The sequence below is a fragment of the Catharus ustulatus genome, chromosome 6, assembly GCF_009819885.2.
Source record: "Catharus ustulatus isolate bCatUst1 chromosome 6, bCatUst1.pri.v2, whole genome shotgun sequence".
Classification (NCBI taxonomy): Eukaryota; Metazoa; Chordata; class Aves; order Passeriformes; family Turdidae; genus Catharus; species Catharus ustulatus.
Genome location: NC_046226.1, coordinates 2,742,561 through 2,767,546, shown reverse-complemented (window position 1 = coordinate 2,767,546; position 24,986 = coordinate 2,742,561). Strand labels below are relative to the sequence as shown.

Genomic DNA, 24,986 nt, shown 5'->3' with positions numbered 1-24,986 from the left:
GCAGGGCGCGCTGCGGCATGGATTACCCCGAGCCCGGCTCGCCGCAGGGCGCTCGGCACCTGCCCGGCCAAGCCGGCGGCTACGGCAGCGGCGGCTACGAGCGGCCGAGCCGCGGCGAGGAGGAGGAAGCGGCGGAGCAGGAGGAGGAGGAGGAGGAGGAGGCGGCTGCCGCCCGCGCCCGCCCGCCCCGCCGCCCGCAGCCGCTCCGCGCCGCGCTCTCCACCTCCTCCTCCGAGGGCGACCCCGAGCCGGCTCCGCCGCGGGAGCGCAGCCTCAGCGACGAGGCCGCCGCGGGCGACTTCGACTCGGCCGAGTCCGGCGCGTCGCTGCGGTACTCGACGGGCACGGGCGGCGAGGGCAGCGAGGGCGAGGGCGCGGGGCTGGGCAGCAGCGACAGCGGCGGCAGCGGCTTCTCGCTGGCGGCCACCGCGCTGCCCGAGAGGCGGCGGCCGGGCGGCGGCCGGCCCCGCTATGAGGTGGTGCGGGAGCTGGGCGCCGAGGAGGTGCGCTGGTTCTACCGCGAGGACCGCAAGACCTGGAAGCCTTTCATCGGCTACGACTCGCTGCGCATCGAGCTGGCGTTCCGCGCCCTGGGAAGCGGCGGCGGAGCGGGGGAGCCGGCGGCCGTGGAGCCGGTGTGTGTGCGGAGCGGGCTCTACGAGGTGGATGTGGCCAGCGCTGAGAGCTACCCCGTCTATTGGAACCGTGAGTGCCGCCGTGCTGGCCGGGGGAGGCGGGGTGGTCCCGAGGAGGGATGCTGAGCATCCCCGGAGATGCGCTGGGGACAGCGAGTGGCCCTTGCTGCCCCGGCTGTGTTCCCTGCCGATGTGTTCGTGTATTAGCGATGTAGGACAAATTATCCAGGGAGAGAGGACAGCAGTGCCCATCTCCAGAAGGTAGGGCTGGGAATTCCCCTTGCGAGGCTCTGGGCATCGCACCCTGCCCAGCGACACTTGGAAGAGATTTGGGCATCCCTGAGAGAGGGGACGCTGAGCCATCCTCCTCCCCTCCACTCAGGGTGCTGTGAGCATCTTCATCCTCCTCGCCTCCCTGTGCACACAGACCTGGAGGAGATGGTCTGGGGCACGCACACCTGGCACCTGAGACTTGGGAAAGGGAGGTCTGGGCATCTGCTCCTTTCTTGGCATGTGTGGGAGAAAGTGGGAGGCTGAGAACCTTCTTAAGCTCTGCTTTTCCTAAGCAGAGGGTGAGTGAGGGTGGGTATTTGCCTTCAGCACCCCCCAATTCCCTCCCTGCACACCTTTAGAAGGAGCAGAGTAGAAACATGAGTTGTTTGTGCACTCCCTTCTCCCCACAGACATGTCTTTGATCCCTCATCTTCAGTGAGGATTCATGGAAGAGAGGGTTGTCCCTGGTTTCCCCTTTGTGACCCCTGTCCTCTCCACCAGGGAAATTACGATCTTGTCCTTTCTATTTTTCCCATCACCTCCCCACTGGGAGAAGGCACGAAGTGGGATTTCTCCTCCTTTCTCTTAGAGGAATTGCAACAGGCATCTCATACATACATAATCCTTAATTCCTACCCTTCCAATAGAGGGAAATTTGTTTCACCCCCTCAACTTCAAAATGAGGTGGGAATACACCCCCTCTGCACTCCTGTGTCCTCTGCAGGACTGGAGACCTTGTGGAGCAGAAGTGCAAGAGGGGCAGAGACCCCAAGTCCCTGCACTTTTCCTCTGCTGGGCAGGGCTCAGGGGTTTTTCTGGTGAACTCCTGCTTTCTGCTTTCCTGAGGCTGACAAGCTGTGCCACTGCTGTTCCTGAGGATTTGCAGCTCTCCAGCTGCATTCCCTCAAGGACAGGGGAGATGTTGTGCAGAGGAGCTGAGATGTCCTGGCATGTGCTTGGCAGAGGGGCAGGCGGGTTTCTCTCATCTTGAGACTCAGGTGGGAGTCTCAGAGGAACAGCAGAGCTGTTTCAGAGATGAAAACCAGGGCTTTCTGTTTTTTCCCCTCTTTATTTATCAGCCTCTTTACAGGAGGCAGCTCCATAAATGACAGTACTGTGTGGCACAGTTCACTCGTGTGACAATTTGTCTTTCAAATCACCACCCCAGCAGACAGGCAGTGAGCTCCAGGAGCGAGCAGAGGTCTCAGTCCCCAGGAATTCTGAGCTGGAGGAGCCTGGGCACAGCTTCTTGAGCAGAAACTGGAGCTGCTTCCCCCTGTCAGCACCCTGCAGCCCCTCACTGCTGGCACTGGCTGCATCTGCCACATGGTTCCTGGGACGAGAAAAGATGCAGGACAACCAGGGGAGGAGGAAACTGCTGCCAGCCCTGTAACTGTGCCATAGGAGAGAGGGGAAGGAGCGAGCAGAGCTGTCAGGTGAGGCAGGATTGCTCCTGGTAATGGGAGCAAGGCACTGCACTCGTCAGCAGCTTAAAGGTTTAATTTCTTGACACTGTGCCTTGTCCATTTTGGAAGCTGATTCAGTCTCATTAAGCTCGAGGAGCAGATGTTTCAGATGGCAGCAGAGGCTGTGCAGAGACGATTTCTGGTGCTGGAAGGAGAAATTCCCAGAGGTTAGCACCAGAGGCAGGGGAGGAATAAACTCCTGGGCCTGAGCAGACTAATGACGGGGATGATTTCTAGTCCTCGGAAAGCTGATTAAGGGGAGTGCTCAAGTCTTTTCTTATTAGCAGGTCTAGTCCTTTGCAAGGCTGAGATCAACTTTTGGTGTTTCAAGGGGCTTCTGGTGCCTTCTTTTTAACTTCTTCACTGCACATTGCCTCTATTCCCTGTGAGTGCTTTTCTCCCATTCTTCCTGACTGCTGCATGCAGATCTGAGAAAACAGCAAGGTCACATCCCAGGATTCAAGCCTGTGTTATCTGTGCCTTTGAAGGCCTTGGTGGAGCCATAATTCCCATTTTACTCCTGTTTGGTAGCATGTGTGTAATTCTGGATATCCAAAGGGTGGCTGCCCTGACGTGGAAGTGTCAATCCAGCTCTGAGTAAGGCAGGAGAATGCTCCTCTCTGACCACACAAGCATGAGGTATGATGAGCACAACTGACTTAAAATGTGCTGAGGTGCCTGGTGAAGAGCACAGAAACTGCTGGCTGGCTTTGCTGATTCACGGTTCAGCTCAGAGCAAAGGTCAAAAGCTTTTCTGTTTGTTATTTTGCCCTTTTTCCTGTGTGTGCTGGGCTCCAGGGGAGGCTGCTAGCACAGAGCTACCATGCTGAGCCATTGGTTCCTCAGCTGACAATTCCTGGGGCATCACAATGCCAGGGAAATGTTGATTATGTGCTGGGATATTATTTTTATATCTGTGTTTTGAGCTCACTGAAGGATTCATCAGTAGCATCAGGAATATCAGCCTGAGTTACAATTTGAGCAGATTAATTACTGAGAATTTTATCCTTACCTTGTGACCTCTGGGATTTATTTAATTAGTGCTGTAGAACCAGCAAAAAATGGTTCAAGAGGATGAAAATTATTAGTATAGGCTTTCAGAGAAGTCAGTAATTTGGAGCAGGGCTGCTTCTTGTTTTCTGTGGAGATGACAAGTGTGATATTTTATACAAGGATCTTCTGTTAAATCTTAAATTATGCAGCCCTTTTCAGCCCTGCCAGTTGAAGAGGTTTGCTTTACAACCATTTTGCTATGGAGTTTGTCAGTGGAGTTTTCAAAGTCCCATGTGAGTTTGTTATGTCTGTGGCCTGTGAACTTTTTGGGTGACTCTCCTGTTTCCTGGCTCCTGGGTTTGTCCCATGCCACTGTTGTCCTGTCAGGTATTTGCTTTTTCCAGGCCCTTATTTATAGGTACATTGTCAAGTTGCCAATATTTATTCAAATTCTCCACTCCCAGACACAAGTTTGGTAAAGCTGGGTTTTTTTTTTTTTTGTTTGTTTTCTTAATGTATATTATTTTTCTACCTAAGACTTGCTGAAGTCTATTAAGTAAAAAGCCTATTTTTGTATATATAAATTTTTTTTTCACTAGAACCATCCCTGAGTGAAGATGCACTGATAAAACAGATATTTTACTGACTTTAATCTGGAAATACCTGTGAATACAAAGTGACCTCTGGGTCTTAAGTTTAAGATCTCCCTGCTCAGACTGGAATTGGGCTGCTTGAAAAAAAACATTTTAGCTGCTTTCTTGATCAAGGTGAAAATTAAGGGTATGGAATCAAGAGTATATCATTGTTTGTGACTTTCATTTGGTTTAATCTGGGTTTAGAAGTGCTTTTAGTCATTTTTTAGCACACTTAGAACACTGGTTTTGGTGTGCTGGACAGTCTTTGAACTTGGTTGATAACAATTTCCTTAAAATAAAGGACCTTTTGACTGAAGGCTGAATTCCTCAGTACTATTTTATGGCTTTTTTTATCTCCAGGTGTGTAATTCTTTGGCAAATAAAACACTGGCAGTTTCCTTTGTGAAGGTGAAACATTGCTTTCACTACTCAAAATCTTTCTGGGTTCTCCTTTCTTGCATCTGTTTTTATTGCAGCATCCTTTCAAAAACATCTGGTAGCTTTGTTTTTGGCCAATTCCTTCCTGGCCAAAAGGCTGGAAGGGCTTGGAAAAACCTGGGATAGAGGAAAATATCCTTACCCATGGCAGGGGGTGGAATGAGATGGCTTTAAGGTTGGAAAGAACCTAAAACCACTCTGGGATTCTGTGACCTAACACACCTAGATGAAATAACTTTAAGATTTGAAGTGTTCCATGTATTAAATCACATTTGTTTGTGTGTTCAGGTTTTTTTTTTTTTGGCCTCTCAGTAGAGAAAGCTTGGGGCTTTTGGGATGCTTTCACTAAGCCAGGGTTGAGGTGGCAGCACTTGGGATGTTCCTTCCCTGCCCTCAGCTTTTATGTTTTAATTAAGCATATTTAATCAAAATGAATCTGTTGTCTTTCTCCTTTAAATGGGACCAAAATAATTCTCCAGTGGGTGGTTCAACTAAGGATGGACGTGGCTTAGAAAGATGTGCTTGTCCTTTGATGTGGTCCAGCACTTTTCCTGCTGGATTTGGTCCACAAGGACAGAGACAGAAATGCAGGGAACATTTGGATTACACTCTGTGGGTGAGAGGGGTGTTTTCTGCTGTAACTGTGGCAGCAGGAAATGTTTGTGGGATGAGGAGGATCAGGAGTTCTGCTCTGATTTCATTCAGGTTTGGACATGGGCTGGGCAGTGCTGAGATCAAAGGAATAGGATGGGATTTAATTTGGAGGTGACAGAGTTGGATTAAAGACCGATGAGAGGTGAAGTTTTGTGTTTTGAATTTTTCCTGTTTTAGGGGAAAGCCACACTGGAAGCAGAGACCTTGTGCAGAGCTCTTGGAGGAGCACAAGGATGTGTAAAAGCTGACACTGTGCCAGTCAGTGAGCAGAAGGCCTAGATGGGGAAAAAAATATGCAAAAGAGCAAGAAATGAAAATAAGAAGCATGAGCAGTTGTCTCAGAGATCTCTGTAAGGTTGGAAATAGTGAAGGGTGAAGGAGTGATTTGGGTGCTGGCCAGAGAAAAAGTCACTGGTGTGATGGGATCTGTTTTTGGAGTGGAGAGGAGAAACTCCACAGATAATAAATGCTGTAAACAGCAGGATTAGTGAGCACTGGGATGAATGGAACACCATCCCAGGCTGTGAGGTTTACAATGAAAGAAACTCAAAGTGTTGCCCAGAGAAACTTTGGCTATTCCTGGAATTGTCCAAGGCCAGGTTGGAGCAGCCTGGGATGGTGGAAGGTGTCCCTGCCCACCTGAGAGGTCTTCAAAGTCCCTCCCAAGAAAAACCATTCTGGGTTTCTGTGACAATCATACTGGTTTTCTGGAAGCCCTACAGATTTAGAAAAAATGGAAGGAAAACTCAAACATGGGGATGAAGAGGTAGGAAATTCTGGAGTAGACAAAGAAGGAAGTGAGTTCAGGAGGAGAGCACAGAAAAATAATGCCTGTGGTGGAGCAGGGAGGAGCTGAGGCCATCCAAGGGCATAATAACCTTTGCTGTCACCTTGTTCATTAGTGACAGATCTGAGCTGTGCTCTGGGACAATCTTGGGTTGTTTTTATTTTTTTTTTTTTTTTTTGGAAGATATTCCAGGAACCTGTTGTTCCAGCTGTTCTGTGCTGGTGGAGCTGGGGAGCACAGCTGGGTTTTCAGGAGAGCATACTGGGGGTGGGATTGTGCAAAAACCCCTGGCTGGGATGGGTTGAGAGCACACATTCATTTTTGGGAGGTGCTCATGTGTTGGTCATGTGGCACAGGAGTTGTTCTTTTGTGGTTTTAAAAAAATGCAGGAAGGGGGAAGAGCTGATAAGGGACAAGCTCAGTGGTTCCAGCAGCAAATGCCAGTGGTGGAAGTGCTTTAGAGCACTAGGATTGAACTGTTTTAATGGATAAGAATTCAATAAAAGTACAATTCTAAGTTCAAAACTGCAGCCTGTTTCATGTTTTGATAGTCCAAGGGGTTTGTGGGGTTTTTTTGATGAGTGCTTGCTGCTTGACATGGCTGTAAAGTGAGCTTTAGGATTTTGCCTTGGACCATCAGGATCAGGTCTGTGGAAAGAGCAATTGTAGATATGGTAATTAAACTGTTAAACCAGGAAAATCCTGGAAAACTTTTGTCCTGGAGCCAGGCTGGGAATGTTCACCTGGAGAGGAGAAGGATCCAGGGAGAGCTCAGAGCCTAAAGGGGCTCCAGGAGAGCTGGAGAGGGAATGGGGACAAGGGATGGAGGGACAGGACACAGGGAATGGCTTCACTGCCAGAGGGCAGGGATGGATGGGATGTTGGGAATTGGGAATTCCTGGCTGGGCTGGAATTCCCAGAGCAGCTGTGGCTGCCCCTGGATCCCTGGAAGTGTTTAAGGCCAGGCTGGACATTGGGGTTGGAGCACTTTGGGACAGTGGAAGGTGTCCCTGCCATGGCAGGGGTGGAACAAAATGATGTTGAATTTCCCTCCCAACCCAAACCAGGCTGTGTTTCTGTGTTTTGGGATGATTTATAGCATTGATGACTCAGAGCACATTCACCACTTTTTTGTGGGGTTCCTTCTGTGTTTGGCTGGAACCAGCCCCAAAGAGCAGCCTTCATTCCTGATTGCTCAATTCATAGTGTCAATGGATTAAAAACAGTTTTAGGCTGTTGCTGGAATACTTTAGGCAGGTAAATCAGAAGTAATTCAATGTTTGCAGCAGAGCAGAACATCTATTCCTGCCTCTGGGGTGCTGCACTGGAGCAAACACTGAGCTTTAGCTGGGCAGAAAATCCAACCTGTGCCAGTCAGATTGCTGAGAATGTGCTTAGTTCTCCATGAAACTCAAATGTGACTTGCACATTGGAATTACAAATTGCTTCAATGAAGCAATTGGGAGTTACTGGATGAACCAGCAAAAGGATGATTTTTACTGCTCAGTGAATGCAATCTTTTTTCAGCTCAGTCACAGCTTTAAGTTTGTGTCCCTCTGAAGCTTGAGGCTGAGGTTCCACCCTTGAACTGCTCTGCAGGACTTGTTCCTTTTGGAGGAGCAGGACAGGTCACACTGTTTGTGGTTGAACAAAGGGAGCTCACCAGGCTGGGGTCAAACAAGTGGTTCCATTTATTTCAAAGTCAGTCACCTGCTGTGCTCTGGAATAATGTGAAGGAGAGCTAGAAAGGTGTGCAATGTGAAGCTTTTTTTAAAAGAAAGAAAAAAGTTTAGGTGTGTTATGTTAGGTAGCAAACATGAAATAATGCAATTTTAGTGTGGGGCTATTTTATTACAACACCAGCATCCTCACAGAAAATAATTTCTTCCACATATCTAAATTAAATTCCAGTTCTTTCAGTTTGAACTCGTATTCCTTGTCCTGTCACTAAAGTTCCTGATGGAATATACCCAGAACATGATTTTAGGCTTGATGTAATAGCAATGGATAACAAATTAAAAAAAAAAAATCTCTAACAGCACCCTTCATGTTATTCTGGAATATATTTTTATTTATTCCTATTTATACAGTTAGTCACTGCCACAGGTTTCCCAGAGAAGTGTGGGTGCCCCATCCCTGGGAGTGTTTCAGGCCAGGTCCTTGGTAAATGTATGAGCATTTCATAACTAACTTTCAGTTTTAGATGTCACATTTGTAGCCTCAAACTTGCCTTCAGCTTGTGCAGATATTGTTCTCACATGCTGCAAATTGTTTGCCACTGTAGTAAGAACGAAATCAAATTTAAGGAAATGTTACAACACCAAAAAGCAGGAATCTGAAATTACTACACTCGACCTGGTAGTGTTTTATGAGCTTGTGTTTCTTGCTTAATTTCTTGACTTTGGGCTTGGAGAGCTGGGAATTGTCAATTTGAGCAAAGCACCAGCTTTAATTTAAATTTCTGAGCTTCTGAATATTCTATTAACCTTTTAGATCTCATTTGTGGGTAAATCATCATCAGTGTCTTGGGACTGATGGCTGCAGAGTGCCAGGAGTGCCTGGACTTGGCCAGTTGAGTTCTTATTTCTGTATTATCTCAGTTCTGTCACAGTTTCCTGGTCCTGAATGAAGTCAGGTGAAAAAGGGGTTGTTTGAGCTGTGCAAAATTGAAATTTAAGGCTGTGCCCTGTCCAGCAGTGTGGTGGCAGGAAATGAATGATGGAATTGATGTGTTAGAAGGGAAGTTAAGGCAAATTCTGCTCAGTTAGGACTTTGTTGTGATGGATTAGCCAGTTTTTTATTCCAATTTATATTAGATATAAAATTATAATTTATTCCAAATTGTATTAGATCACACAGTTTTAAAGATCTTCACGAAGGAGTAGCTGGGTTATGCACATACACTATACACACAATAGTTTATATGTTGTGTACAGTTTTTATTTTAACATAATTCTCGTGATTCAGAGGGTTTTGGTGATTATCATAATGCAAATCACTCGTGTCCTTATCACACCATTAATTACAGCACTTGTATTCTTCTGTTCTTTGGATTTTCAGGAGGGAAAAAAAGACCCATTTGTGCAAAAATAAATCCTTTTTGCAGAGTAAATCTCTTAAACTGATTTCCTCTGAAATGGTAAAATATGTGTGACTAATTAAAATAAGTGGTTTTCATCTACTTTTAATCTCCACCATTCAGATTTATTTAGAAATTCTTTTATAAATAAACCATGGAAGTACATAACCAGTCAAATATGCTGATATCTTTCAGTCTGAAGCAGTGCCAGCTGCAGATTACAAATGGTGTAAGACTTAAGGTAATAAAGAAATTAAAGCACATTCTTTCCTAGGGATTGAGATTGCAGGGATAAGGACAAATAACACTTCATGTTATAGATTTGGAATTCTGTATTTACAAAAAACAAATTAAATTACTACATGATGCAATTCCAGCGTCTTTAACTCTTCCATAAAACAAAAGTAACTGAAAGAATGTAGTTTAAGCTTTGTGGAAAATCCAAGTATGCAAGACATGAATGAATTTATTGAAGGTGGATAAGTGAATGCTAAAAAATTGGTGAAATTGGGTGCTGAAATGGCCATTCTGGTTCATCACTTTTTAATGCTCTTTACTGTCATAAGTTTCCATCAAGTCTTAAATTAAATCTGGAAGTTTTTCAGTGGCAGCCCCTATGCAGGATTGAACAGAGAAACTTTTAGGAACATTTTTTCTCAGTAAAAATCTGTGACTTTGGGAAAACTCTTGTGGGAAATTATTTCCCCACCCCATGCAGAGTATTCCATGGAATTACCACTGATGCTCTTCCCTGTCTTCATGAACTCAAGTGTCATTTGTTTTTGGAGCTGGTGACCTTTGGGATTTGGTGGTCACAGAATTGGAGTTTCTCAGAGTCATGGGATGGTTTGGGTTGGGAGGGACCTTAAAAATCATTTTGTTCCACCCCTTCCCTGGGCAGGGACACTTTCCACTATCCCAAGTTTCTCCAAGCCCCAAATTCCAGCCTGGCCTTGGACACTTCCAGGGATTTGAGGCAGCCACAGCTGCTCTGGGAATTCCATCCCAGTCCCTCCCCACTCTCACAGATGAGAATTTCTCCCTCATCTTCCCTCCTAATGTCCCTTATTTTAGTTTCAAGCCATTCCCTGTGTCCTGTCCCTCCATCCCTTGTCCCCAGTCCCTCTCCAGCTCTCCTGGAGCCCCTTCAGGCTCTGAGCTCTCCCTGGATCTTCTCCTCTCCAGGTGAGCACCCCCAGCCTGGCTCCTCAGGAAATGTTGTTTATTTTTTGTGTGTGTGCTGTGATCACAGATTTGATTATCTGGGTTCTGCAGGGCTGTGTTCAGTTTTCTGAGAGCCAAATCCTGCTGCTGATGGCAGGAAATGTCATTTTCTGGCTTCCTCTTCCTTCCAGGTGGTTTTCTCTTGAGGTTTCCCTGTAGCTCAGTGTTCAAACCTGCCCCCCAGCTTGTGATGGGAAATAAAAGCAGTTTGTGGTTCAGAAATAAAAGCAGTTTGGCTGCTCTGAGAGTGTGCAGTTGTTTAAAGGAGGTGATGGGGAGAAAAAAAGGGAATTTCTTGGTCCCCCCCAAAATCCCACAGAGCTGGAAACCAGAATTGCTTCACTCAGGTTTTTCAAACCTCCATAATTTTCTTTGGATGTGAAAATAATTTATATTTGTGTATGAACACCCTTTCCAGAGCAAGATATATTAATTTATTCCCAAACTCAACTGTTCTGCAGAGATTTTATGTTAAATTTTTTCTTGTTTCAAACAGTTTTTCCTGGCTGAGCCTTTCTGGGTAGGGCTCAAGTTATGTTTGAGAGCTGCTGTTGAGTGCTGTAGACTGCTCTTGTAAGGAACCACTCTGGGAAAGTTTCTCTCAGGCACAAAGAGCCTGAAAATGTTTGTTTTAATACTTGATGGTTAGAATTTTAAAAATCTGTAGGTGGAAATTCCCATGTGAAAAACTTGAAACCTTTCAAAACTGAAAAAAGGGGTGTCTTGTGTTCACTTATTGGAGTACAAAATAGCATTCATGTGATTATTATTTCAAAAAACATCTCTCTGCCTGTGGATTCAGTGAATGGAGCCTCATCAGGCTGCTTAGTCAAGAATTAAGGAATTGCTCCCAGATTTTCCCAGTGAGGATTAACATCTGACATAGCCCTGGCACTGCTGCAGCCACAATGGGAGCCTTTCTTTATCTCCCCTCACATGTTGTTTCTTCCTGCAGACAGAGCCTTGTTTGGGAGGGCAGCCTGACTGGATCTGTGTGCACTGGATGGGGTGAAAAATGTGGATTTCTGACAGGTGTAAAATGTCTGGGAATACTGCAGAGGTTAAGGAAGGAGGCTGCTGTGTGTGGTGACACTGCTGTGTTAACTCTCAGATCATGAAAACTGAATTCCCACCTTTCACCCTCCACTGATGGGATGTAGACTCCAAAGTTAGTCTGAATTTTCATGAAACATTGAATTTTCTGTGTAACTTACAGGCACTGTTGACTTCTGCCACTCAGAACTTTGGTTTTTCTGATATTTTTTGGGGGGAATTAATTTCCACTAAAGTTCCACACCCTTAGAACACTCCAACCTCTTTATTGAAGCTGATGGATCATGAACACCCAGAGCATCAAGAATTCAGCACACACCAACTGGCTCCCACCTGGAACAGCTATTTTAGGAGGGCAAGCAGCACCTGAATGGCACAACTGGGTCTTGCACTACTTTTGTGTTTTGGTCACACGAGCTGAGCTGTCTGTGTTCCACATGGGGGTGGAGGAGCTTTGGGGAGGGGTGAACCAGCATGACCAGTGCGTGGGGAGGGAACTGGGATCTGTGGGTGCCTTGGTTTGAAAGACTGCTAAGGAAGGCAGGAGCCTCTCTTAAAATGGAAAATGTAAACACCCTCCCTCCAAATTGTTCTAATTTTGAAATTAAGGAGCTCTCAGATATGGGAATAGGAGTGACAATTCCTTACTAGGAAAATTAAAATAAAAATACAATCATATAAAATAAACAAAACACTGACAGAGTCAGAATACAACCTGTTGGTCTGGGTGTTGGTAGGGTAGAAATTTGATTAAATGGTGGCTGCATCCTCCTGCAGTGACAGATGTGGCTCAGTTGGAGCAGTGCTCCTGTACAAGGTGCAGTTTCCTCCCAAGGCCCAGTGATGGTGTGGAAGGGTCTGGTTTTCCTCTGGGATCCAGTGGGAAAGGCTGCTCTGATGTTCCAAATCTTTTTTTATCTAGGTAGAAAATGCTTGGCTCCTCCCCCTGGGTGCAGCATCTCCCAATGGGATGATGGAATTTTATCAGTTGTGCACTGGGACTCAATGGCCAGGAACAGGAGATAGCTCCTGGAGGGAGGATGGGCTGTGAAAAGATAAAGAGCCCTGGTTCTAACCCTGTTCTAACCCTGCCCCACCTGGTTTTAATAAATGTCCCATTAACAGGAGATATCTCCCCTGCAGATAAAAATCACTGCCCCACCTGGTTTTAACATCTGTGATAGAATACACACTTCTGGTTCCATCCTGCGCTGCAGCCTGAGGCACTGGGGAGCTGGGATGAGGGAGCTGGTGATGCTCTGAGCTGCTCTTTTGGGATGTTGTCCTGCCAGATGTGCACACAGGGGCTGTTCTGTGGGATTCCCACTCAGGAGGGCTCAGGGAAGGCCAGGTGAGGGAATCTGAGGAATCTGAGCTCCTGATTGCCTCCTTTATTGAGTTTTCCTGCTGTCCACCTTTGCTTGCCAGCTGTGCTGTACCAATGTCAAGGTGCCATCACCTCCTTCTCTCACAAAGGTGAGAGCTGATTGTCACTGCCAGGGCTGTGCAAACACTGTTTTCCTGTGAATCTCTTACAGCAGAGGTTTCAAAATTGGCTTTGGAACCTTTGAACTGTTACTTGCCCCATAGGGAGATTATTTCGAGGTGATTTTCCTTTTATTTTCGTGGCTTGTACATTCTGTGGTCTGAGGGATGAAAAATTCAGAGTAGTTTAGAGGTTCTGAGTAAATTGTGGAGGTATTTGCAATTCTCTGTCCCATTCTCACCTGCCAGCAGTTGGTGTGGAAATGACTTTTGGGCACAGCCAGCATTCCTGGTGTGTCTGTAGTGGAGGGCAGCCCAGAACCAGGAGTTTTTGTGATCTGAGCCACTGCTTGTGCTCACAGAGAATTGGGGACCAGACTAAAATCCACTGCCTGTGGCTGGGTCACCCCACCCAGCTCTGGTGACAGATCTGAGAGTTCCCTTCTGTGCTCTCTAACTCTGGAATCTATTGTTTCATGTTTAATTTCCACCTGAATTTCATTTCCTGCGTGTTTGCATCTATTCTTTTTTCCCCAATTTGTCCTTACCAGCTTTTTTTCCACCTTCCAGGTCAGAACAAATCTTGGAGCAGTGAAGCCTATTTTTCCCTCCTTCATCTCCTTTTTTTTTTTTTTTAAACCTTTTTTTGTGGTTGAATTCTTATTTGCTTTGTAGAGCTAAACCTTTGTGGTCAGTATAACACAGGATATTTGTTTTTGGCTGAGTCAGTCTGTACAGACATACACACATATATACATATATATATATATATTTACATTTACACACTGCCAGTGTGCACTGGAGGTCACTGGTCCCACTCCTCTGTGCTCTCAGCAGACCCAAATCTGTGTCAATCCCATGAAAACTTGGATTTGGGATCTCTGAGGCTCACGGGGAACAGGCACACACTGTTTTTCTCCTTGATTTTCCAGATGTAGGAGGGGAGAATCAAAGCTGAGTTACAATGGATGTCTTTGTCTCAGATTGCTTGCAGGGATGGGTATGAGAGGGAAATTTTTGTTCCCTGTAGTTATAATGGGCAACAATTAAGCACAGTTTGATATAGAATAAGCACCAAGTTATATATATTTTTTTTAAGATTTCTTTCTACCACGTGCACAGCAAATGCTGAACCCCTGCTTTCCTCATTTGGAGAACTGAAACTGAAACAAGAACAGTAACCAAAACCAACCCTCAGTAAAACACTGATTTTAATTAAAAAAACCAAACTTGCATTTTTAAATACCACCATGTTAATTGATGTGTGATTTGGGTTGTTGGAAGTGTCCAAGGCCAGGTTGGACAGGGCTTGGAGCACCCTGGGATAGTGGAAGGTGTCCCTGCCCATGATAGAGGGTGGGGATTTTAAAGAGGTTTTAAGGTCTCTTCCAAGCCAAACCATTCTGGGTTTCTGTTTTTCTGTCCACCTCTCACATCCTCACACACAATTAGAAAATCTGACCTCGTTAGCTCAAATTTTCAGATTGCACTCCATTTCCTGCTCTCAGTCTGTGATTTGCTGCATTAAAAAACCCTCTTTTTTGTGTTGTTTTTTTTTTAGAAACAGAAAAGATCCCTGTGATGCGTGGACAGTGGTTTATTGATGGGACTTGGCAACCTCTGGAAGAGGAGGAAAGTAACTTAATAGAACAGGAGCATCTCAACCGCTTCAAAGGCCAGCAGCTGCAGGAGAGCCTTGATATGGAAATATCCAAACCTGTTGATGGCAAGGAGGGTAAGATTGTTCACATCACTATAATACATTTTTTTGGACACTTGGGGTCTGCTTTTCCTAAGTAAGAATGTGATCTGTGTTGGTTTTTCATCGTATAAAATGGAGAACATCAGTTTGTTTTCCCATTTTGCAGTGTAGGATTTCCTGCTGCAGTGTTTTTGGGGAATGCTGTCAAAATGAGAATCATGGAGAAACATCTTGTTCCCATTGTGTTTCCTATCTTTTAATTTGGTTTGAAATCTCACTTCAAGCTAAAATCTCTTGATGGGACAAGAGGAGTCAGTGTCCAAAGGCAAACTGGCTGATAGCTCTCTGGCCAGCATCCCTAATCCTGCCCTAAAGGGAGTGGGATCATTTTTACAAATCACATTCCATTTTCCTTTTTTTATTCAGGCTGGATTTATTAGTTTTCAGCTGCAGTAAATCTTGGGCATTCATTCTGCTGGGGGAGTCCTTACATTTTAATGGGCAGGCTGAGGAGGTTCAGGTAGTGGTGCTGGAAATCTTGCTCTGCTGCATGGAATGTTTATAAAAAGAGATTTCTGGAATTGCTGGTCAATTATTTAATGTACACAGCTTAATTGATTGCTCAGAGCAGGTATTGCACAACAAAATTTCAGTATTTTTGCCCTTCACACCTTTGACTGTCACTTGCATGAACAATCTACACACCACAAGCTGAAATACAAGATATTTTAGTAGAGATTTGGTTGTGTTATTCTTTATAAAGGAACTTTATTTTTGAAGTGCAAATTGTGGGAATGGCTGTGTTTTGGCCATGAGTTTTTATGTGTGAACTGCACAACCACACAAGTAAAACCTTGTTAATAAATTGGAAGCACAGCAATGCTCAGGGTAATTCTGTAATCACTGTAAGGAAAACCAAAGTGTCATTTGTTGATTCTGGGAGTTTTTTTCAGCATTACAGAGAGCTTCTAATTCCACTTTAAAACTAATGAGGAATTTATGATTTTTTTTTTTCCTCTATTCTTGCTACTTTAAAAGTTCTCTTCACTTGGGCAAGGCTGCAGAAACAATTTTCTGCTTTAACAGCTCTGTCAAAAAGGTGCATGGAGTGGGGTGACCCTGAGCCACAGCACAAACATCCTTCTGGAAGGCACTTTTACCTGTATTTCTGATTTATTGTCCCAGAGGCACAAAACTCAGAGTTGTTACTGGCAGGGATTTATATTTTTTTTTTACATGGAAAGCAAATATTTGTGGTTCCTGAGTGCTCCCAGCCTTTGGTAGTTTAATTTTTGGAGGAAGGAAGGAAGGATGGCTTCAGTGGTGCTTGGATTCTCCTTACAGAGTAAATAAGAGAGATCAGGGCTGGGGTTTTTTTCAGATAAAGTCTGGACTGTGGAACTGAAATTTTCAGATTTGATGTTGGATGGACTGGGGAGAATGATGAGAAAGATAGTTATACTTATATATAGTTATAAAATGTAAAAGAGCAGGAAAAGAAACTCCAAATTCAGGTGCCAGTGCCTTTTCTAAAACCAAAGTTAACAAAGAAAAAAAGGCAAAACAAAAAAAACCCCAAACAAACAACAACCAACAAAAAACCAAACAAACAAAAAAAATAAACAAAAAACCCCAAGCTATGTATGGCATCACTTTAATGGAATATATGTCAAGTCACCAGTAGGTTTCAATAGGTTTTTTGGGTAGTGATAGGAAAGTTGCAGGACAATTACAGCTGCCAGTGTGTGAAAAGTGTTTTTGTGATTCTGATTTTCCTCTCAATACCTCTTGGATCCTCTGGCACCACAGTTGCCATCTGCAGGGGCACTGGGAGAAGCTCTGCAGCTTGCATTATTGCTGGGGGAGTAAACATCATTAGCTGAATTCAGTAAATAAATTTCTTAAATGCATCCTGTATGGAGCAGGTTTTGGTGCCATCAAGGTTTACAGGCACCTGTTATTTATGATCAGTGAAAGTTGGAATAAATAAACATTGGGGAGCAAAGAGACTGTTCCCAGTGCTGTGTGAGGGATGAAAACCTGGCCACATCCTCTGATTCCTCAGCAAAAATTAATACAAGCTGCTGTAAAGTTCCTTTGTACTCAGAATTGCTGCAGTGATTAAATTAATGAATTCTGCTCCTGGATTGCAGTGTGTTAACAAGGAAATAACCAGGCTTCATCCAGGTGATAGGAGGGATAAATGGCCCATTATTAATCTCATAATCCAAGCAAATCTTCCTCTGGAAGTGCAGAATTATTCAGGAAAAGGCTCCCCAGCCATAATGCCCATGCTGGTGTTTGGTGATTTTTGGGAGCACAAGGAGCTTTGAATGCAGAAGGGCACAGAGGGCACAGATGAATGAGTCCCAAATTCCATGGGGCAGCTGGAGATCACCCCTTTGCTGCGCAAACTGTGGTTGCATTTTGATTTTCATCCTTACAAAGTATTTTAATTTTGTGCCTTGCAAAATGAACTTGGTTTATGGTGCCTGATCCCCTTCAGTGCATCAGATAAATGATTTTTATGGTGGCAGGGTGCAGAAATGGGGTATTTATGGTCAAAAAGAGCTTGGCCAGCAGCTCAAGGGAGGGAATTCTCTCCCTCTGCTCTGATGGGACCTCTCTGGAATTCTGTGTCCATGTAGAAGTGAATGAGCTTAAAATTTACAGAATGACAGATTTGGAAACTGCCTTTTCTTCCCACTTGGGCAGACAGGGAGTTCTGGAGCAGCCCATCAAAGGAGCAGCTTTATCCAGAGATTTCTGACATATCCAGGCTGTTGTAAGATAAATCAGGACCATTTAAGTTCCTATCATCCATTGCTCCATGATCTTTCTCAGGAATATTCATTTAGTGGTGATGAAGTGAAGCTGGAAGCTTTATTTATGTGGTAGGAAGGTAGGAACAGATCCAGTGCTTTGTATTTGCACAGAGAGATGCTCAAAATTCAGCTGGAAATCACCCAAGCAACCTGATTCAAGCCTGAAATTGGATCTGACTTTAAAGTTGATCCTGATCTGTGAAGAGGATTGGAACAGATGAACCCCAGCAGTCCCTCTGCCAGAAAATATTCTGTGATCAAGTCTGTGATTCTGTGATAGAAATACAGGAAAAAAAAAAATCCTGTCAGTCAGAATTAATATTTCAGTGCATTGATTTTGAGACAGCAGAACTCTATTGGATTTTTTCTTACTGAATTTCAGTGTGTGGTCAGGGCCACAAAACCTCTAAAAATTGTAATTGGAAGAGCTGATTTTTTATTTTTTTTAATCTTAGCTTTCAAGTAGTATTTTCTCACTGTGGAAGAAGCTCACACAGATTTGTGGCACAGCTAAATTAACCTGTGCATAGAACTGGAGAGCTGTGCAGGGCAGGAGGGATCTCTGAGGATGCTCAAACCCAACCTCCCTGCTCAGGTTGCTCAGGATGCTCCCTGTGGGATTTTTAATATCTCCAACAACAGACTCCACAACCTCTCTGGGCAGCCTGTTCACTTGTACCACCTTCACCATGAAAAACAATTTTTTTTCTGCTTTTCTAAAGTTCCCTGTGCTCGTTCTTGCTGTGGATTGCATTTCCACAGCCAGTAAAATATTGGGGATTAAATTATTCTGTGGAATCCCGAGTGCTGTAACTCTGAGCCTGATTTTCCTCCCCCCCCAGAGAAGTGATGTGCAACAATAAATTCATTTTATTTGCACCTGCACTCACAGAGCTGTTGGGATAACTGTGGCAGGTTTTTCCACAAATGTGGAATTTCCCTCACTTTGCTGGATCAGGGAGTGCTGAGTCCTGGGGCATTGCAGAACAGGGCAATTTTACTGGTTTAAAAAAAAAAAATTAACTTTAAACAGTTCATTCTTAAAACTAAATACCCCATGAGTTTAACATAACCCATAAGCAGAGTTTTAAAGAAAGACTGTAAAGATAGAAAAAGTTTGTAGAAAATAAATCCACCAAAAAAATCTGTTTTTTTTGTTCTTATACCCAAGTAAAATAAAATTCCTCTCCCTAAAATAAACTTAGAAATTATTTAAATTAATAACTAAATTATTTCTATATATTATTATTTAAAAGTATAAAAAAATCTGAAAATTTTATTCTAAATTTATTAGTTCTTTATATTATTAATAATAAATTTTTTCTTTACACCCTTTAAGATTTAAACCTGCCTTACTTTTGTTCCTAATTTTATCTCACAACAAAAAAGAAATACATTAAAATTAAAAAATCTGCACAAATCTGCCTCTTACTGATGCCTTTAGCTCTGTTGTGATGTCATAACTGGTTATAAAGAATGAAGAAATTTGAGTTTGACACCTGACACTTCTGCTACAAAATCTGTTTGGTTTTTTGTTTTGTTTTTTTTTTTAATATATACATTTTAGTTCTTTCTAGAAAATGTGATTTTTTTTCCTAAAAATGGTGATACTAATAAAAAAAAATAAATGACACCCCTTTTAAAAATTTTACTTTGAAGCTCAGTGTTTTTACTTTTAGTTCTCTACTACCTCCCTCCCTTCTCCCTCCCTTCTTTGTTCAAATGGAGAGGATATAAGGAGAAATCAGAGGCTGCATGTCTTAAGAGAAAGCATTCCCAAGGTACAGTAATTGGAGATTTCTTTTTTTTTTTATTTTTTTTGTAGTGCTCCTGGGTTAGGAAGCTTTAAATTCTAGTTTTGCTTGTCTCAGTTCAATGTTAGATTTCCATGCTTCAGTTTTTTTGAGCTGTGTCCTTGCAAGGGGAAGGATGGAGCATCCTAAAGCTTAGAGGAAAAGTAGAAGTGCTGTGAGTCCTAGAAAAGTAGATGCTTGCATTGCCACACAGTCATTGTTATTAGAATTTTTTTGAACTGATGAAAATGTAAATATTTGTTTTCTTGCACTCTTTTTGTGTGTGGTTTGGCTTTTTCAATAAAATAAAAGTGACTTTTTTCAGGATTGCAGCTGGCCTGGTATGAGAGTGATCCTGTCAGAGAAGGAACAAAGAGTTTCTACCAGATAATGTTTTGTTTGCTGCTTTCTTTTGAATAAAATACAATCTTTAATTTTATGTTATCATTCATTTTTGCTGCAGCTTTGGGATGAAATGAGTCCCTGGACATGGGACTGTGTGGAATATAGCTACAGGCTGCAGAAAACAACCTTGACCTTTGCAGCAGCTGATGTGGTGCAAATTTATCTCAGAAAGTGGGGGGAGATCTTACAGGAGCCATTAATGATTGCAGGAGGCTCCAAAGTTCTTGTCACTCTGCCACAATTAAAGCCAGGAGTGATTAAACTTTCACTGACTGCACTTATTGTGGAGCTGGGCTTCTAAAGCTTTAATTTCAGATGTAAATTTGAAATTTGCATTTGGTGGATTCAGAGCTATTCTTGCCACACTTTGTGTTCTTGTAGCTCCTGGGGGTGTTGTGAACTCTGAGAATTTATTTTGACATGCATAAATGTTTGCCTTTTGACTTCCTTGAATTATTTTTTTTAATGTGGTTGGGTCTAAATGGAAAATGCCTGAATTCAGAATGTCTTGTAGTCAAATTTTCCTGCCTCTTTTCACACATAAGGAACCCAAGTCTGTTCAAGGTGAATCAGTAACTTGAGCAATGAGAAAGGACTTCTGCGTTTTCTTTTGCAAATTGAAATTTTGAAATTATGCTGTGCTTTTTTTGCCCTCAAGTCATGTTCAGTTGTGATAATGAATGTGCTCGAATTTTAAAAAAATAAAGTTAAATTATGTAGTTGTGTGCCAAACAGTGACACTGATGAATTGAGAGGTGGTGAAGTGCAATGTAAAAAATGACAGCAATGTGAGACATTTCTAATTAAGAGCAATGGCCTTTATAATGACTCTTTAAAAAAAAAAAAAAAAAAAGTAAGACAAGGTTTTTAAATGCCCAGGTTTATGTCCCAGAAGCTGAGAATCATTTCAGAAAGAACAACAGCAGCCAAATTATGCTCTCAGCTCCGTGTACCATGTGTCAGGATTTTGTGTGGCACCTGCTGCTTGCCAGACAGATTAATTTAAAAATCCTTGAGGGGGAAAACAAAAAATAAGGCAGGAGAGGTTTTGAGACAGTGTGTACCTTCCTGTGCTCTGTCTCCTGACTGGAATGGCAGTGCTTTGTCCTTGGAGGCAGTGCCAGCCCTGAGCTTTTCCAGATGCTTTTCCCTGGATTGATTTTTGACTTGAGCACCATCAGACTCAAGGATCCACCCCGTGCTTTGTTCTTGGCAGGTGGATGAAAGCATCAAGTAGAAAAGATGCTGAGCTAAAAAAAGGAGTTTCACTGTGAGCAGTTGGCCCCAGGAGGTTTGAGCTCCTCCAGCTGGGGGATGTTCCCATGTGCACATCCCTGGGTTCTCCACAGTTCCTGGCCATGAGCACAAACACAGCTCAGGGTTTCTGCTCTCAGTTATTCTCCAGTTCTTGGACTCAAGATGAGTCAAAAGCCTCATTGAGATCAGGTCCTGCAAGGCTTTGGGGGTATCTGTTCTGTGTTTTATGGCTCATATTTCAACTTTTTAGGGGATTTTTTCCCCTCAGTGTTCATCTTGGTGAAACTGGAGGTTTTTGTGATAGTGACCATTGATTTTTTCAGCTGAAAGAAATTCCTTCTTGATCCCACCTTCCATCTCCAGCAGGGCTGAGCTTTTCTTGTGCTCACACTGCAGCTCTGTCTTGCTTGGTATTCCTGAGAAATGTTTCATTACCAAGTTCTGGCTACAGAAGAACCCAAAATTTGGCTTCATCTCCAAGGACTTGCCCTTGAATCCCAAACTAAAATCCTGGAAAGGGTTTGGGTTGGAAAGGACTTTTAAATCCCATCTCACTCCACCCCTGCCAGGTCAGGGACACCTTCCCCTATCCCAGGGCTCCAATCCCCATCCAGCCTGGCTTGGACATTTCCAGGGACAGCCACAGCTCTGGGAAACCTCAGAACCTCACCACCCTCAGTAAGGAATTTTTTCTTTATATCTCTTCCTTTAATTTAAAACCCTTCCCCATTGTCCTGTCTATCTCCCCATGTAAAAAGTTGTTTCTCCCTTTTTTTAAAAGCCCTCTCCAGGTTCTGGGAGTCACTGGAACGTCTCTCCAGAGCTTCTCCTCTGCAGGAGAGTGTGCAGGGCTTTTCTGCACCTGGGGAATCTCACAGAGGTGAGATTCTCTGCAGAGAGGTGTCTGTGGGGATGTTCCCAGTGCCAGGGAAGTGCCAGCATGGAAACAAATCCAGGGCAAGTCTGGTCCAGAGGGAGGTTGATGGGAGAGATTGTCCTGGGCACTCAGATCTCAGTGAAGCTCAGCAGGATCCCAGCCTGGTGCCCTGGAGAGACTCCTCAGGTGGGGAATTTGTGCTCCTGGAGGATGCAGCAGGCAGAGAGATGAGCAAGAAGAGATTTCCCCTGAGCCTGTCCTGGTGCCTCATCTGGATTCTGTGCCTGGGCTGCCTCAGCCAGGCTGGGACATGCCCTGGTGGCTCTGTGACACATCCTGGTGGCTCTGTGACACTCTAGGACATGCCCTGGTGGCTCTGTGTCACTCTAGGACATGCCCTGGTGGCTCTGTGTCACCCTGGGACACCCAGAGCTGTCAGTGTGAGCCCCTCTGCAGCCTCACAGGACACACAGAATGTCAATCCTGTTTTCATCCTCAGCTAACATCACTTTCCCTTCCTCAGGTCCATTTTAAACCAGCAGGGTCAGTCTGTGAAATCCCATCCCTGCAAAGTTTGAATGGTTTTGGGTTTTTTTTTTTTAGGATGTTTCTTTTCAGACTGCTGTCAAATCCTCCCCAAAGACATTTTTGTGTTCCCTGACTCACTATTAACACCCCCTGGGGCTGTCAGCAGCAAAAACTGCTTTTGGTTGAACTCTCAAAGGTTTTAATAATCTCTCCACTGTCAATAATCAGAGAATCAAATCCCAGAAATATTTATATTGGAAGGGTCCTTAAAGCCCATCCCATTCCAAATCCCATCCAGCCTGAGGCCAAAGGTTTGTAGAATCACATCCAGGGTTTGAGGATGGACAGACATCACAGTTTTATGGAAATTAAAAAGTGAAGACAAGAATCTTGGGTTAAAAAAAAAAGCTCCAAAGCAAAGCAGGGAATGTGTTGGTAAGCAAAATTTACTGCTAGAATCAAAAGGAAATGTAAATGTGTCAATTAAAATTGCAGAATGTGTTACCTTCCTGGCAAATTGGTAGCTTCTCTGGGAGGCAGTGTCCCTGTGCCTCTTCTGGATCCTGCCACTTCCCTAAAAAACTCCTGATATTTTGTGGCTGAAGAAAAACTGGGAAGCAAGGACCAACACGTGATTTTTGGTTTTGGTTGGTTTTTTTTCTGTTTCAGTGTAGAAAGGAAGAGTTCACAGTGCAAGTGCTGTAACTGATCTGAGCCTGGATGCAATGTGTGCATTAATGGCACATCTCAGAGAAGTCAAGGGCCAAGCTTGGTCCTGCTGAAGGCCACTGCCACTTTCCTGTGGTGTTTTGTTAACAGTGGACCCAGTTTTAAAGGATGTCTTTTGAAAGTGTTGCTAAATATGCAGAAAACAGTGCTGAGTAGTGCCTGGAATCCCAGGATGGTTTGGGTTGGAGGGGACAGGGCAGGGACACCTTCCACTGTCCCAGGGTGCTCCAGCCTGGCCTTGGACACTTCCAGGGATCCAGGGGCAGCCACAGCTTCTCTGGGAATCTATTCCAGGGCTTCACCACCCTCCCAGCCAGGAATCCCTTCCCAATATCCAACCTAAATCTCCCATTTTCCAGTTTCAATCCATTCCCTGGGTCCTGTCCCTCCCTGCCTTGTCCCCAGTCCCTCTCCAGCTCTCCTGGAGCCCCTTTAGTCCCTGCAAGGGGCTCTGAGCTCTCCCTGGAGCCTTCTCCTCTCCAGATGAGCATTCCCAGCTCTCTGCTGGTGACATTTCTTTGGATGCAGCCCAGGACCCATTTGGGCTGCAGACTCAAGGCTGGGTTGGGTTCCTCCTCTCCTTGGGGCTGCTCTCAGTCCATTCTCCCTCCAGCCCAAATCTGTGCTGGGATTGCCCTGACCCAGCTGCAGGATCTCACACTTGGTCCTGCTGAGCTTCATTTGAAGCATTTTGGTGCTTCCACATCTGTAAATGTGGTGACTGCATCACCTATCAGTGCCCTGTCTTCATTTCCTTCTGTCTTCATTTTCTTCTGTCTTCACTCAGAGCCAGAATTAAAAACAGAAGGAGATTAATTTCTCATATTTGGGCTTGGTTGTTTATTAAATCTTATTTAAAGTACAGAGAGTTCTGCAGCACTTCCAGCTACCAGCTAAAAGTGAGCAGAATGGAGACAGATCCAGCTAGGTATAAGGTATTTTAAAGCTAAACAGTCCAATAAGGAATTAACACCTCTATTATTGATACTTTTACCCAATAACCAAACTCCTGTCACCCTCAGTGCAGCACCAACTGTCCAACCAAAAATTACACCCTTAAATCATGAAGGAAGAAGATAGAAAAAGACAACACCCAAAACCTTCCATCTTGTCCCATACCTATTGCTATATTCTAAAACCCCATATTCCAAACCCTTCCCCATGTGAAATCACACACTTCTATTTAACTGCACACCCCTGATTTTAACTCCATCACCCAAATCTGGAGCTTTCTCCAAGACCTCAGGTCACAGCAGTGTGCCAGGAAGCACAGAAAGCTCAAAAATCCCAGATTTCTGGGTTCCAACACCCATCTTGTGGTTGATGTTGATATTCCTTCCATATCCACAGGAAGAAAAAGCATCAAAGTGAGGAATTTGTTCTTCCCAAGTGGGAATAATTAGTGCAGGGTAGGGAAGAACTGCTTGTTCCTTTATGTTCCTTCCACTAGGTAGGCTGGCCTCCATTCCAGAAGGAATTTGAAGATCACTCCTCCACAAACTGCTGGGTTTGGAGTGTTAATAGAGATTCAACCACATCTCTTCCTCTTCTTTTTTTTTTGGATGTTGAACACAGCACCCTCCAAGGGCATCAAATCCCTCCCTCCTCTGCCAGCTTTCCCAGGATCATTCTCTGGAGGGATTTTGCAGAATGCACATGGAACAGTTCTTGAAGGCCATTTCTGCTCTTCAAAGCCAGGTTTATTTCTTTCCTCTTGTTGCTCTGTCAGTGTAAAACAACGTTGTAATTCCAGTTATTTTGGTGGATCAGTTGTTTGCCACAGCACAAAGGCTAATCCTCTAATCCCTGTGTTCCTTGAGGATTTTGCTTGGTTTTTCATCAGTCTGTCTGCTTTGGCAAAGAAACAAAAACTATTGCAGGAGAAAGGTCACAACATCTGGCTGAGCTGGTTTGTGCTGCAGAAGAAATAAAATTGGAAATTGTGATGGCTCAGGCTTTCTCAGAATGTTTTCAGAAGAGTATAAAAAATTCATTTGGGTGATGGAAGGAGGAGACAGGTTAGAGCTCTGCTCTATGGAAAAAAACAACCCCAGAACATCTTCTTTGGGTTTTCCATGATTTTGGGCTTTCCAGCTAAATCACCATTTCTTTGCTCACAGGGCTATTCCTGTTGTCCCTCTCCAAATG

General features: G+C 44.0%; 1 protein-coding gene across 1 annotated transcript in view; it reads left to right on the top strand.

Moving 5' to 3' along the window:
- The first annotated feature begins 17 nt into the window (after positions 1-17).
- The window catches only part of DDHD1 (DDHD domain containing 1), a 65,415-nt gene continuing 40,446 nt past the window's right edge, over positions 18-24,986 (top strand). Inside the window, exons 1-2 of the mRNA XM_033063576.2 lie at positions 18-705; positions 14,284-14,457. Of these exons, the coding sequence (XP_032919467.1) occupies positions 18-705; positions 14,284-14,457 (862 nt within the window). The remainder of the gene's footprint in view (positions 706-14,283; positions 14,458-24,986) is intronic.